This window comes from Oncorhynchus tshawytscha, linkage group LG30 (assembly GCF_018296145.1).
Source record: "Oncorhynchus tshawytscha isolate Ot180627B linkage group LG30, Otsh_v2.0, whole genome shotgun sequence".
Classification (NCBI taxonomy): Eukaryota; Metazoa; Chordata; class Actinopteri; order Salmoniformes; family Salmonidae; genus Oncorhynchus; species Oncorhynchus tshawytscha.
The window spans coordinates 3,867,911-3,884,022 of NC_056458.1; the positions used below are offsets into that span (position 1 = coordinate 3,867,911).

Here is a 16,112-nt window from a genome sequence, read left to right on the forward strand (position 1 = left end):
ATACATGGCCCATTCATTCTTTCCTTTACACGGATCAGTCGTCCTGGTCCCTTTGCAGAAAAACAGCCCCAAAACATGATGTTTCCACCCCCATGCTTCACAGTAGGTATGGTGTTCTTTGGATGCAACTCAGCATTCTTTGTCCTCCAAACACGATGAGTTGAGTTTTTACCAAAAAGTTATATTTTGGTTTCATCTGACCATATGACATTCTCCCAATCTTCTTCTGGACAATCCAAATGCTCTCTAGCAAACTTCAGACAGGCCTGGACATGTACTGGCTTAAGCAGGGGGACACGTCTGGCACTGCAGGATTTGAGTCCCTGGCAGCGTAGTGTGTTACTGATGGTAGGCTTTGTTACTTTAGTCCCAGCTCTCTGCAGGTCATTCACAAGGTCCCCCCGTGTGGTTCTGGGATTTTTTGCTCACCGTTCTTGTGATCATTTTGACCCCACTGGGTGAGATCTTGCATGGAGCCCCAGATCGAGGGAGATTATCAGTGGTCTTGTATGTCTTCCATTTCCTAATAATTGCTCCCACAGTTGATTTCTTCAAACCAAGCTGCTTACCTATTGCAGATTCAGTCTTCCCAGCCTGCTGCAGGTCTACAATTTTGTTTCTGGTGTCCTTTGACAGCTCTTTGGTCTTGGCCATAGTGGAGTTGAGAGTGTGACTGTTTGAGGTTGTGGACAGGTGTATTTTATACTGATAACAAGTTCAAACAGGTGCCATTAATACAGGTAGCGAGTGGAGGACAGAGGAGCCTCTTAAATAAGAAGTTACAGGTCTGTGAGAGCCAGAAATCTTGCTTGTTTGTAGGTGACCAAATACTTATTTACTTATACTTATCCACCATAATTTGCAAATAAATTAATAAAAAAATCCTACAATGTGATTTTCTGGATTTTTTTTTCTCATTTTGTCTGTCATAGTTGAAGTGTACCTATGATGAAAATTACAGGCCTCTCTCATCTTTTTAAGTGGGAGAACTTGCACAATTGGTGGCTGACTAAATATTTTTGCCCCACTGAATGGCAATACCTCCTCCTCTACCCACTCTATCTGCTCTGTAGATATTGTAACCAGCTAACAGAACATCTGAGTCTGGAACAGTGACACTTGTGAGATAGCTTAATTTACCAATCTAAATCTTGTAGTTATCATGAACAGAATGTGCCCAGGGGCCTCAACCCCCAGGGGACCACCATTTGATTTGGTTGAGTCACTCAGGTATCATATGAACACACATAAGCCATTGTATAATGTGTAGAATTGCAGCAAATTAGCTTAGAAAACTGAACAAAACTGTTCTTTCTGCTCCATGGCAAAATGTGTAGAATTGCAGGAACTCAGATTTAAAATGTCCAACAAAAGGGGTGTGAGCATTTTGAACAGTTTGGGGTTGCATGGATTGCGAGACGTTTTTTGTTACTATGCCAATAAATGAAAACATCCATCCGGATCTTTGCCACCTACTAAATGTGTTTTTACCGGACATTCTCAAATAAGATTTGAGTACACCTGCTCTATCATTACCTGTGTGGTTCCTATGTGATGGTTACCTGTGTGGTGGGTCTTGTAGGCACTGGGCCCCTGGCTCCCTCCAGGCAGCATGCTGTGTAGTGTAGTGTGATGTGAGTTGGTGTGGTGTGATGGTTACCTGTGTGATGGCTCTTGTAGGCGCTGGGCCCCTGGCTTCCTCCAGGCAGCATGCTCTTCATTCTGAGGGCCTCTTCTGGGTGGTTGAAGCGGAAAAAGGCTGACTGACCAAAACACAGCATGCACCCTGGAGGGACAAGAGAAGGACTACTGTAGGAGATGGAAGGTTAGGCTTCCAAGACTGTGTTAACATGCATTCCCAATGGTGGTGGAACCATAGAATTAGGAATTAGAGTAATTTAATAGGATTTCTATGGGTGAAATGGAAATTTGTCACTTGTGAAACGCGTTTGCCAAAACGACAATGATCCGATCTATGCTTGCTTGCTAGGTATGTAAGTTTGATAGGGTCGCCCTACATGAAACATAGGCCCGACACCACAGTGGGTCAGGAGCACTCTGGAAACGAAGACTGCTGAAGGCAGATAAGAACATAAGATTGGGGGAGAAAATAATGAATAATTTTACATGAAAACTTGACAGCGGTGTTGTGAAAACAGCTAAAGCACCATATTATGTCCCTTTGTTCACCTCTGCAGTCACTGGCCAGAGTGCCTGATACTTTCCCTGTTACCACAAACAGTAGCCTATCCTATACCACCTCTATTACATGTACTGTAAAGAAAGTAACACCATGTTCTTCAGGGCAGGAGGGCATATTTCAGTGCTGTGCTTTTCAAACCACTTAGGACTGGACAAACTCCACAGCACCCAACATCAGCGTTGTAGCTAGATTGATATTTATAGGCCATTTTTCCCGCAATTGCAGAGACTTAATTCACGGTAAACGCTGCATAATAACGCTGCATAATTTTCGGCTCAATCGAAAATTACTTTTACATTTCCGCTGAAGCGCTACGGATTTAATCCAGTCCTTAGTCTACTACTTCCCCTGGCTCTATACATCTGAGAGTCAAACTAGTACTTCCAGGTGTGGTTCACATCCATCATGATAGATATAGATAGCCAGCGCTGCATTTTTAAGCTTTCCACACACCTCACACACAAACCTATATCAAAACAGAATGACGAAGCTTAGTCCTTGTTTCTATTCATATTCTTCTCGTCATCTCCGACTCCTTCATACACAGTCATTGTCTCTGACTCACACCACTAAGACCTCGGGGTTAGCTGGTGACATTGTAGTGAGTAAAGAGCTGATTAATCAGTCTCAGCCAGGTGTGTTTCAGTGGAGGATAGACATCTCGTGGTGAGTTATGACTTCTAAAGGCCATTTAATTATGAAAATGTCCCTGGCTGTGTGAGCAGAACAATCAGTGAAAGAGAGAGTGAGAAAGAGAAATTCTGAAAGGTCCCTAATCAATGTATTGGTTGAATGGTTAGGATTCCCTGTTACACTGCTCTTAGATTTACAAATTAAATGAAAATAAATAAAAAATACCTGAAAATACAATATGGCACAATAAATATTTGTTAGCCAACATTTGGTTGGTCATAGGATCCCGGCCAAAATGTTCCTTAGCGCTAGTGACAATCTACTGTATTGACACAACAACAGTGGAATGTGAACCACATTCCACTCTAGGACAGGTGTGAAGGGAGGGAGCTAGGGTGACAGCACGTGGTGGTCCAGATCCAGGGTGAAAGGGTCAAGGGGAGATGTTTTAACGGTAACAAGAACAGGACATACATTCTAGGAACAAGCCAGATGAATAGCAGGCAGAGAGAGAGCGATGAACAACAGGTGAGTAGCCTAAAGTATATTGTTAAATTTCACCCTTAAAATAGTTCACTCCCACACACATATAGAGTCTACCTCTGCAGAACACATGTCCCTTTGCCTTCCCACGTGCCAAGTGCCCTTTTAGGTGGTGGTATACAGTATATATATATACATTTGTTGTTATACAGTTTTTATGTTGTTTTTCTGAACCCACTGCCCGCAAGTTGTCTTGATGTCATCAAGTTGTGGTGAAATGGCAAAACGGCAGCACCCCCTGCAGAAGAGGTGTCAGAATTTGTGTTGTTGCACCAAAACATTTTTTTACAAAAATGTCCATTGCATTATTGATATAAATTATAATGGGATTGGGGTAGGGGAGAGAAATATATATTTTTAATCAAATCTTTATACTGTAAGCTACAACCAATCACTGACAATGCACTACTGTGATGTTGAAGTTTTCCGGTTCATTCCTTCCTGTAGGCTAGCAGTTAGCATTTACAAGATCAAGGTCAATCAAATATTTATCAGAAATAATTTCAGATTTCTTCAATCCTGGTACTAGCCAACCAAAAAAAACTGCCATCACAGCAGCCCTAACAGATGAAATCCCTGGGTCTGCTGCATCTAGTACCTGCAGCAGTAAGCCACCAGTAACGTGACTGGCACCAAAACCATAGCCTCCATGGAGCAAGATGCTAACTCCACCAACTGCAACAGCTCCACGTTAGCCCGACCCCAGGCAGAGGAGCATGCTAGGCCTACTGCATTCCGGCACCCAAGGCTAAACTAGCTAATCAGCCATAACAGCTGAAGGATGACTGCCTTCCCCAGGGAGGCAATTTGGAACAGAAAACTTCCTGTGCTTTTAAGTCAGGTTGATTGGCAAAATGTCAGTGGCTGCATTATGTTTAGGAAGATGAATGAGTGCTTTGCTTCACATGCATTAAAACAGTGAAGAAAAATGTTATCAATGAGGAAAATGTTTGAGCGGATTACAGGTTTCAGATATGGCTGTTACAGAACAGTGCATTGCCAGGAACGAAGCTGTTGTTCCTTTCAGGGGTGACAAAACTCGTGACGGTGTGCTTTACAAGTTGATAATAGAACCCATTTACAATCTACCAAAGGAACAGGAATGGGTTCTCAGGAGAGACAACTGAATGTGGGACATGATACAGAATGAGATTATTCAACAACTGGCTCACGCCGTACAGAGGGTGATTGTGTCTCGCGTATCAGTGTCTCTTCTATGGCCTGACTGATGGTGGCACCACTGACGTGTGCACTATGGAACGATCTCCAGTACGTCAACCAGAACCTGGTGTCAAACTGAGTTTTGGGGCTTTTACAAAGTCCCCGACTCCACGGCTGAAAATCTGGTCTTGTGTGTGAAGGGCATCTTTTTGCGTTGTTAAACATTCCCATGGAACGGTTCCAGGGATATTGCTTTGATGGAGCAAGCATGTCAAACCATTTTTCAGGTGCGCAGACTCGACTGAAAGAGGCATGTCCAGGGTCCATGTGCAGTATGTGCACTGTAGTAACCAATCACTGGATCTGGTTTTGCAAGACGTTTTGCGCAAGGTAAGCCTTGTGTCTGACACACTGAACTTTGTGCAGGGTGTGGCAGTCGTCATAAGGGAAGCGTAAACAGTTGCGCAAGTCTCTTTTTGGTGTGGAAGAAGTAGTGACCAATATCCTAGGTCTGCGTCCAGCCAGGAGGTGCATGCGCACAAAAGCCATCTCGCTTGTCTGCAGCACTCTCCTCTCCACACTCAACATACTGAAGGATGACAAGAGTGTCAAGGGGAAACGAGAGCAAAAATCGAGTGACTACACAAACAGGCGCTCAGCTGTGTGGTGAAGCACTGTTCGGGCCCTGTGAAGCAGTCGCCAGGACCCTATAGAGCACCAAGGCAAGTGCACTCGGCGCCCTCGAATGTGCCAATGTGCTGAGGGAACGAGTCAAGGCACAGAGATGATCGCGTCGTGTAGGAGATGACAGCCAAGGTTTGTATTAAAATACAATTTAATTAAATGAATGACACACATAGACAACACAAGGTTAAAACATATGCAATACATACTGTAAATAACAATGTACTAATATGACATATAACATTGATAAAATGCTTGGCAACTTGCCTGCCGACCCCATCCCCTCCTCCCTTCTCCAGACCATCTCTTGAGACCTTCTCTCATTCCTCACTTCCCTGACCACTGGCTGCGTCCCCTCTGACTTCAAAATGGACCGAGTCACTCACCTCCTCAAAAAAACAACATTCGACTCCTCTGACGTAAAAAAACTACAGACCAGTATCTTTTCTTTCTTTTCTTTCCAAAACACTTGAGGGTGCTGTCTCTGACCAACTCCCTCACTATCTCTTTACCCTAAACAGTCAGGCTTCAAGATGAGTCACTCAACCGAGACTGCTATTCTCTGTGTCACGGATGCTCTCCGCACTGCCAAAGCTCTCTCCTCTGTTCTCATCCTCCCAGATCTATACACTGCCTTTGACACTGTGAACCATCAGATCCTACCCCTCTCAGAGATGGGCATCTCAGGCTCAGCACACTTACCAGGTGACGTGGCGAGGATCTGTGTCTTCACTACGTACTCTCACTACCGGTGTCCCCCAGGGCTCAGCTCTAGGCCCTCTCCCCTTCTCTCTGCACACCAAGTCACTCGGCTCTGTCATATCTTTACATGGTCTCTCCTGTCATTGCTATGTAGATGACACTTAACTATTTTTATCATTCCTCCCTTCTGACACCCAGGTGGTGACACACATCTCTGCGTGCCTGGCAGATATCTCATCTTAGATGTCTGGCAACCACATCAAACTCAACAAGACGGAGCTGCTCTTCCTCCCAGGGATGGCTGCCCACTCCAAGACCTCTCCATCATGGTTGACAACTCCACGGTGTCCCCCTCCCAGAGTGCAAAGAACCTTGGTGTGACAACACCCTGTCGTTCTCTGCAAACATCAAAGCAGTTACTCGCTTCTGCAGGTTCATGCACTACAACACCCGTAGAGTATGGCCCTACCTCACAAAGGAAGCAGCGCAGGTCATAATGCAGGCACTTGTCATCCACACTCGTCTGGAATACTGCAACTCGCTATAGGCTGTTTCCCCACTTGTGCCATCAAACCCCTGCAACTTATCCAGAACGCTGCAGCCTGTCTGGTGTTCAAACTTCCCAAGTTCTCCCATGTCATTCCGCTCCTCCGCACTAGCTTCCAGTCAAAGTTCGCATCCACTACAAGACCATGGTACTTGCTTGTGGAGCAGCAAGAGGAACTGCCCCTCCCTACCTTCAGGCTACGCTCAAACCCTACACCCCATCCCGAGCACCCCGTTCTGCCACCTCTGGTCTATTGGCCAGTCCAAACTATTCTCTGTCCTGGCACCGCAATGGCAGGACCACCTTCCCCTTGAAGCTAGGACAGCAGAGTCCCTGCCCATCTTCTGAAAACATCTGAAACTCTACCTCTTCAAAGAGTATTTTAAATAATCCCTGTCACTACAATAACAGCTCATAAACTGTTTGCAAACAGTGTCTGTGTAATAAAGCATTGGTATTTTTTTATCAACAAAGCAATGACCACACACCCCAACATATCCAATCTTGGTGCTCAGCACACTTTATGAAAATGACTCTCACACAATTAGGAATCTGACAGACCTTTTGAAAAATAATGAGTAACTATCAATAGGGCAATTCCACCACTCTCCAACCTAATTGTAATTATCTCCAGCACAATACCAGTGTCTACATATGTGAAAACGGTGCATTTCTACGTTGCATAGAAAAAAAAACGTTAAAAAGTTAAAACATTTTAAAAACACTATGAGAATCACTGTTTTTCTTACTTTTAATCCGACAATGTGATGTCACAAAGAAGCATTTTTTAGGACCTTTCATATATTTTTAACCACAGATCATATAAACGCGTTTTTTTTTTATGGAGATAATGAATATGAGGTTGAAAAGTGGCAGAATTGCTCTCTAATAATCAAATAGGTATATGCACTTACGTGTATCTGCAATTAATGTGATACATTCACTGGCATAATTGTCATTTAAAAGCAAGAGCTCACTTTCCTTTGAAATGTAATTATAACGTGCATGTAGCGCGTGCGTCTGCAGCGTCTTTGTACGAATAAATACAATTCCGTGCGCTCCTTGACGTCCTGCTTCTTCAGCACAAAAAGCGCTGATGTCCAGCGTCCGATTAAAGTGAATTAGAAGACCCTTTAGGCTAAGCAGGCTTTTGTGATGTGCTTCATCAATAGCATTTTGCTGGCCAATGATCCAAGTTCCAAAAATAACGCAGATAGCCAACAACGCTGAATCCGGAGTACCAATGCCTTATTGTCGGTGTCGTCCTAAGAGCTGTCTGTTGGCTCCGAGTCCCACACACCGGCTGTCCAGTCCACAAATGATATTATTGTCAAACTGCCTGCCCAACCCTGTCTGCCTAACGCTGGAGGGGGGCGTGGAGTTTATTTATTATGCGACCATGTCCCAGTGAGCTGCGAGTTTTACAAATGGAATGCATAACCCGGGGCAGGATAAGAGATTGGTTTAGTTTTCTATTGTATTATAACCTGAGCCTTACTCTTGCTCACCACTTCTCTCATCAATGCTGCAGCCCACCCAATTCCTAGCACTTTACACTACAACAAGTAATTAAGTGTTAAGGCTATAACATGCAAATAATGTTGGAAAAGGTAGACTAGAGTTAGGCCTATGTATATATTTGGTGGTTAGGTTACATTCAAAGATACATCCCTACTCCACTTAGCAATTTTATATGAAAATACATTCATGAATAGCCGGCCCTTAAACGTTTAGAGATTTTTTTAAATACAAGTCTAATTGGGGTCATTTTAACAGTTTACATGGCATCTCTTTTGGTTGGAATTAAAGTCCACATGTTACTGAAGAGAGTATAGAGATTTTCTGTCTTACTCGTTGAGAGAAATCAGAATTAATATGCAGCCCACCTAACTAAATCAATTGTGGAACTGCAGGGGAGGGAGGGAGGGACAGAGGGATGGAGGGAGATATATACACACACATATATATATATATATATATATATATATATATATATATATAGACAGAGACCCACAAAGTTCTCAGAAACAAATATGAGGTTGATAAACTCCCATATCTATTGGGTGAAATACCAGTGTGCCATCACAGCAGCAAGAAAAGGGCAACCAGTGAAGAACAAACACCATTGTAAATATACAACCTATATTTATGTTTATTTATTTTCCCTTTTGTATGTAGACATAATATGACATTTGAAATGTCTTTATTATTTTGGAACTTTTGTGAGTGCAATGTTTAACTGTACATTTTTTATTGTTTATTTCACTTTTGTTTATTATCTATTTCACTGGCTTTGGCAATGTAAACATATGTTTCCCATGCCAATAAAGTCCTTTAAATTGACATTGAAATGTAATTGAAAATTGAGAGAGAGAGGCTGACTGTGTGAAGCAATTATTACAGCCTGTTTAATCAAGTGTCCCTTCCATCTAGGTCAAGGTCATGCATGAGCCATAAAGCATGGGCGGTTCTCTATGTCTTGCCTGTGTTTCTTATTAAAGGAGGAAAAGCTAGCTAGGTATTCAATTCATGAGCATGGTGATTTAGTGAAATGGAAACCTGGCTTCATTTTGAGATGACCAACTGGAGATATTAGGCTACATACAGGTACAGATATATGAAGACACTATGGCATGAAATGTCAGATCATAATCCAAATCACTCTTATAACATTGTACAAAATGTGTTATCAAACAGTTTAGTACCTTGTGAAAGGTGTACAGGCTTGGAGATGGGGAGACCATCCATGGAGCAATGGTTCCCACAGGGGTTGAGGGTGATATTGCCTGCCCTATTTTCGATATAGCAGTGTTGATCAGTGATGCCTGGACCCTGCAGAGGGATGTCTGTGTTCCCACTGCCCAGGGTCGTCCTCCCTGCAACAACACAATGATGAGTTACACATACATGTCAACATGAATCCTTTAAACACATCATCAGACAGAATATCCCATTGGGATATTAAACTATTCTATTCAATTGTATTATCTTCTGTTCTATTATATCATGCCCACGTTTGGTAGTAAATTATTTTTGAGAAGGACTGGACTGTAGTTCAAAGCCACAGTCAGTCAGTGGAACGCTGATCCCTCTGATGTCACAGTAAAGGAATAGAGTCTGGGGTCAAGGCCATCACGGGTCCAAGCCACTTGTAGAGTGTAGATTCAAGCTCACAGCAGGTGCTAGCCCTGAGAGAGACAGACCACTGGCAGATGAATGATGGTTAGAGGGAATGTATTAGAATAACCACTGTCTTCCTATTTTGAATACTTCCAGGACCTTAATTTTCAAATGGATAAATTGCCTGCCTGCCTGCCTGCCTGCCTGCCTGCCTGCCTGCCTGCCTGGATGAGACACAAGACAAGAAACAAGGAGTGGAGCACATTACTCCACCAGCCCAAGGGGGGGGGGGTGAAACACTTTACCCCAAAAGCCCCCTCCCTCTCTTCATCTAACAAGTCCCTTGCCTTTCCCCTGGCCTCACCACACTGTTAAAATAGCCCTGGAACATAGGGGAGAGACACCACTGAGAATACCCCAGCAGGCTGCCTTAGATTCCTATTCACTATCTCCATGTCCAGTGGGCTATTCCACTTCACCTCCTTCCAGCCTCCCAGCACTGCTCCTTTTGTTTTGGCGTCTGGGCCCTCCAGACAGACAGATGTGGATAAAGGAATAACAAGACATTGGAGGAACTAACACACTGGCACTGGCAGAGTTACAATGCTGAGGGTGAGAAGGGCAGTGGGGGATTGTGTGCAGAGAGAGAGTGAGAAAGAGAGAGAAAGAGAGAGAGTGCTTCAACTGTGTTTTTTTCAGGGGGTGAAGACAAGGTCAGGCTATGGTCCTATTTTTCCCTCTCAGTGTTTTATGGTGTATCTCAAACCTTTCGAATGAATCCCTGTTTTCAGTTTCAGCTTCTCCATCCCCTCCGTATCACACAGTCCTCTAGTTGTCATTCTTAGGATGATTAGATATGGCAGGGCTCTGAATACACTGGCTCCACTGTTCAGCTACAGCACGTCACTTTTATTTCATCCCTCTCTCCCTCCCTCTTTCCTCTTACTCCTCCCCGATGCCTATGATATCATCCACCAGCTGGCTCTATGCCAGGAAATAAGTGAGTGCATGGATGGATGGATATAGCCATAAATAAATCAGTAGGGGATTTTTCTCTTCAGAAGTACCAGCTTTGGTCATTACTGTGTAAGAGTGTCCGGTATCATTCTCAATCAGCGTCTTATGGAATGACTTGAATGCTTCTAGGAAACCAGTCTGGGATGATTTGTTTAATAGTTTTAATGGACATTTTGTCAGCTCATTTCCTGTAATGGACCTTTTGTCACTTATGGTCATAATATTTCTTGGTGTAACTGTCAAACCATTTAGGAGTTCTCTCTATTTATCAATATTTCTTCAAGCTTTCAGCACAAGGTCTTTATTCAAGACCAGTCTGCATGAACAAAGCACTGAATATAAGACCCCTTTTAATGTTTCTGAGATGCAGAAGTGCTTACCTTCCTGCAGGGGTAACAGGGTGACGGCTGTGCTGAGACGGCCACTACCCAGACTGACCAGGTGGGGGTGCTCTGCTTGGAACCTCAGTGACTTGCCCATCTCGATCAGGTCCAATGGAGTACTCTGGTAATGACACAAACAAGACAGAAGAAAACTGACATGAGACCTGAGACATTAATTTTAGATGAGACTTATTTTAGAGGATACACCACTTATGATTGCTCAGTCCTAGCACTCCCTCATCTTTGCATTTCAGTGACTGCATACCCATGTCCACATTGCGATCTTCCTGAGAGCAGAGTCCCAGTGATCCCCCTTATTCTTTACTCCTTGAAGCGTTGCTGGAACAATAGGGCAGACTGGTCTGTGTGTGTCTGCCCAATCTAAGCTGTGTTATGTCTGCCCACGGCCCACACCCCACTGCTCCCCTTACAGGATTAATAAGAGGCTTTAGCTAGACAGGATAAGTGGGTTCACCCCCCCCCCTCCCCCCTCCAGGCAAGCGGGGAGAGACCAATCTGTTCAGCTTTGAAGACAAAAGCACAAGACTGTCCGTGCATGTCAGTCAAATATGGACTGGTCTTACAGTACACTATCAGGACACTAAATCATGACATATGAAAGCATATTTAATAACTTCAAATGTAGGCCTATTTGACGTGTTTTCTTGCATTCGAACCAAGTCTATGTACTCCATATGTAGCCTATAATGCAATAGAAAGAAAACAGAGTAGCTTTATGGCATCTAGATGACTCACCTTTGGACTGCTTACATTAAATTAAGGTCTTGGCATCATGCCTTTGGAGTCTGTCTTTAAATAGTTACAATTTGCCCTGCTCTTTGAAGAAGGTATGAAGATAAAACTAGTGTTGCCCAGATCAAGCAGCCAATATGCCAGAAGGCACTGTTTCAGCCTTTCACCTGCAGTTTAACAAGCTAGGTAAGTATTTCCTGTGCGTGTGTGTGTGTGTGTGTGTGTAAATTACACAGACACTACTACTTTTATTGTAAGTACTCGATAAAGCAATTTTAGAAGCTTTACTTGTTACATTTTACATGATGAAATGCTTTTGCTATACCTTAATTTGCTCCCCCTGGATTTATTCAGTAACCACTGATTTCACCTCTTGAGCCCAGACCTTTCGGGTTCTCCTGTCTGTCTAAAGTTAACCAACATTTCTCTCCTAGAATTCATAATGTCACAGAAGTTTATTTAAGCCATTTCTCCTCCCTGGCCACCTCCTGACCTTCGCTGGAAGCGCTGGTTTTATTGTTTGCTGACCTTTACTACGCTTTACCACACTGAACTACTCTTTACTGTGCCTTACGCATTGTTCCTTATGGGTCAGTCACTCTTCAATATTTTTCTTTTGATTTCTCATGACAGCTAAATTGAATAGATCTGCACTGCTTTCTGCATGTGAAAAATGGCACCTGACTCACACCCATGGCACCTGAGTTACCTGTAAGGCACATGCACACACACACACACACACACACACACACACACACACACACACACACAGAGAGGACTCACCTGTAAGACCTGGTGTTGGTGAGTCTGTCGTCCATTATGTTCCAATACGTTCCTTTTCAGGCTGTCCATGTTGTCTGGATTGTCAATCACACCTACTGGCACATGAAGATCCTGTCGGAAACACACACAGAGGAGAGGACACACATGAAGACATCCTGTTGTAACACACACACACACACACACACACACACACACACACACGACATACTCATTATAGAAACACTGCTCTCCTTAGAGATCCCTGCTGTCCCAGATAACAGTTCAACTAGAGAAATTAAGATCCTAAAATATATATTAATCTCATTGATTTGTAACTTTGTAGGCTGTCTATTAAGTGATATGAATGGATCCTATAGGCTCTATCGCCATCTCCTGACCATGAAACAGAAGCTGTATATATTTGTCCAGCTGATCATTTGTTAACGGAGGATGCTGTCAGCTTTTTTGATGTTTAATATTAATGAACGTTGCCTACATGGACAACAGTAGAAGATTACGCTAGCGCCATCCAAAATGTCACCCTATTCCCTTTATAGTGCTCTGGTCAAAAGGGAACAGGGTGCCATATGGCACACACATTTTATTTATTTTCTTTTTATTTCACCTTTATTTAACCAGGTAGGCTAGTTGAGAACAAGTTCTCATTTGCAACTGCGACCTGGCCAAGATAAAGCATAGCAGTGTGAACAGACAACACAGAGTTACACATGGAGTAAACAATTGACAAGTCAATAACACAGTAGAAAAAAAGGAGGAGTCTATATACATTGTGTGCAAAAGGCATGAGGAGGTAGGCGAATAATTACAATTTTGCAGATTAACACTGGAGTGATAAATGATCAGATGGTCATGTACAGGTAGAGATATTGGTGTGCAAAAGAGCAGAAAAGTAATTAAATAAAAACAGTATGGGGATGAGGTAGGTAAAAATGGGTGGGCTATTTACCGATAGACTATGTACAGCTGCAGCGATCGGTTAGCTGCTCAGATAGCAGATGTTTAAAGTTGGTGAGGGAGATAAAAGTCTCCAACTTCAGCGATTTTTGCAATTCGTTCCAGTCACAGGCAGCAGAGAACTGGAACGAAAGGCGGCCAAATGAGGTGTTGATAACATACGCGCTATACATACACATGGATTTAGTACTGTAGATACAGTGGGGCAAAAAAGTATTTAGTCAGCCACCAATTGTGCAAGTTCTCCCACTTAAAAAGATGAGAGGTCTGTAATTTATATCATAGGTACACTTCAACTATGACAGACAAAATTAGAAAAAAAATCCAGAAAATCACATTGTAGGATTTTTTATTAATTTATTTGCAAATTATGGTGTTAAATAAGTATTTGGTCACCTACAAACATGCAAGATTTCTGCCTCTCACAGACCTGTAACTTCTTCTTTAAGAGGCTCCTCTGTCCTCCACTCGTTACCTGTATTAATGGCACCTGTTTGAACTTGTTATCAGTATAAAAGACACCTGTCCACAACCTCAAACAGTCACACTCCAAACTCCACTCTGGGCAAGACCAAAGAGCTGTCAAAGGACACCAGAAACAAAATTGTAGACCTGCACCAGGCTGGGAAGACTGAATCTGCAATAGGTAAGCAGCTTGGTTTGAAGAAATCAACTGTGGGAGCAATTATTAGGAAATGGAAGACATACAAGACCACTGATAATCTCCCTCGATCTGGGGCTCCATGCAAGATCTCACCCTGTGGGGTCAAAATGATCACAAGAACGGTGAGCAAAAATCCCAGAACCACACGGGGGGAGCTAGTGAATGACCTGCAGAGAGCTGGGACCAAAGTAACAAAGCCTAGCCAGTGACTCAAATCCTGCAGTGCCAGACGTGTCCCCCTGCTTAAGCCAGTACATGTCCAGGCCCATCTGAAGTTTGCTAGAGAGCATTTGGATTTCAGGCCCGTCTGAAGTTTGCTAGAGAGCATTTGGATTGTCCAGAAGAAGATTGGGAGAATGTCATATGGTCAGATGAAACCAAAATATAACTTTTTGGTAAAAACTCAACTCGTCGTGTTTGGAGGACAAAGAATGCTGAGTTGTATCCAAAGAACACCATACCTACTGTGAAATATGGGGGTGGTAACATCATGCTTTGGGGCTGTTTTCTGCAAAGGGACCAGGACGACTGATCCGTGTAAAGGAAAGAATGAATGGGCCATGATTCGTGAGATTTTGAGTGAAAACCTCCTTCCATCAGCAAGGGCATTGAAGATGAAACGTGGCTGGGTCTTTCAGCATGACAATGATCCCAAACACACCACCCGGGCAATGAAGGAGTGGCTTCGTAAGAAGCATTTCAAGGTCCTGGAGTGGCCTAGCCAGTCTCCAGATCTCACCCCATAGAAAATCTTTGGAGGGAGTTGAAAGTCTGTGTTGCCCAGCAACAGCCCCAAAACATCACTGCTCTAGAGGAGATCTGCATGGAGGAATGGGCCAAAATACCAGCAACAGTGTGTGAAAACCTTGTGAAGACTTACAGAAAACGTTTGACCTCTGTCATTGCCAACAAAGGGTATATAAAAGTTTTGAGATAAACTTTTGTTATTGACCAAATACTTATTTTCCACTATAATTTGCAAGTAAATTCATTAAAAATCCTACAATGTGATTTTCTGGATTTCTTTTCTCATTTTGTCTGTCATGGTTGAAGTGTACCTATGATGAAAATTACAGGCCTCTCTCATCTTTTTAAGAAGGGAGAACTTGCACAATTGGTGGCTGACTAAATACTTTTTTCCCCCACTGTATGTGGTAGTGGTGAAGTAGGGGCCTGAGGACACACATTGTGTTGTGAAATCTGTGAATGTATTGTAATGTTTTAAAATTGTATAAACTGCCTTAATTTTGCTGGACCCCAGGAAGAGAGCTGCTGCTTTGGCAGCAACTAATGGGGATCCATAATAAATACAAATATGGGATCCACATACTGTCTCAGGCATATGGTGAAAGGCAATTTCAGCAGGACAGGAACATTTTCAAATTCACACATTTATCAAGAGAACACGTGGTCACACCTACTGCCTCTGGCCTGGCGGACTCATTAAACACATATGCATCTTTCGTAAATGTCTGAGTCTACTGGCTTCCAGTCTAAGCTCGCATCCACTACAAGACCATCGTGCTTACCTAAGGAACAGCATGAGGAACTGCCCCTACCTACCTTCAGGCTATGCTCAAACCCTACACCCCAACCCGAGCACTCCGTTCTGTTCTGCCACCTTAGGTCTCTTGGCCTGCCACCCCAACAGGAGGGTAGCTCTCGCTCAGCCCAGTCCAAGTTCTTCTCTGTCCTGGCACCCCAGCACATGCAGCACTTGACCCCCGCCCCCCTCCTAGCTCTGACTACTTGAGGAAAAATTTACTTTGTGATGCCTGTGATATGTGGTTGTCCAACTTAGCTATCTTAAGATGAATGCACTAAGTCACTCTGGATAAGAGCGTCTGCTAAATGACTAAAATGTAAATGTAAAAAATTATATATTTACCCTGGCTGCTTCCCCTCACCATGGGTCACTGTCTTTGACTCAGCCTCGCACAACACACACACACACACACACACACA

The 16,112-nt window shown here is 43.3% G+C and overlaps 1 protein-coding gene across 11 annotated transcripts in view; it reads right to left on the bottom strand.

Moving 5' to 3' along the window:
- phldb1a (pleckstrin homology-like domain, family B, member 1a) overlaps nucleotides 1–16,112 on the bottom strand; it is a 73,681-nt gene that overhangs the window by 43,601 nt on the left and 13,968 nt on the right. For 10 of the 11 annotated variants that reach the window (XM_042308991.1, XM_042308993.1, XM_042308994.1 and 7 more), the window contains exons 2-5: nucleotides 12,530–12,640; nucleotides 10,991–11,114; nucleotides 9,179–9,349; nucleotides 1,661–1,786 (exon numbers count right to left, since the gene is read on the bottom strand). In XM_042308991.1, coding sequence (XP_042164925.1) covers nucleotides 1,661–1,786; nucleotides 9,179–9,349; nucleotides 10,991–11,114; nucleotides 12,530–12,598 — 490 coding nt within the window. In that variant the 5' untranslated portion in view covers nucleotides 12,599–12,640. Of the gene's footprint in view, nucleotides 1–1,660; nucleotides 1,787–7,387; nucleotides 7,792–9,178; nucleotides 9,350–10,990; nucleotides 11,115–12,529; nucleotides 12,641–16,112 lie in introns of those variants that run through there. The other variant, XM_024394832.2, reaches the window with a different exon arrangement.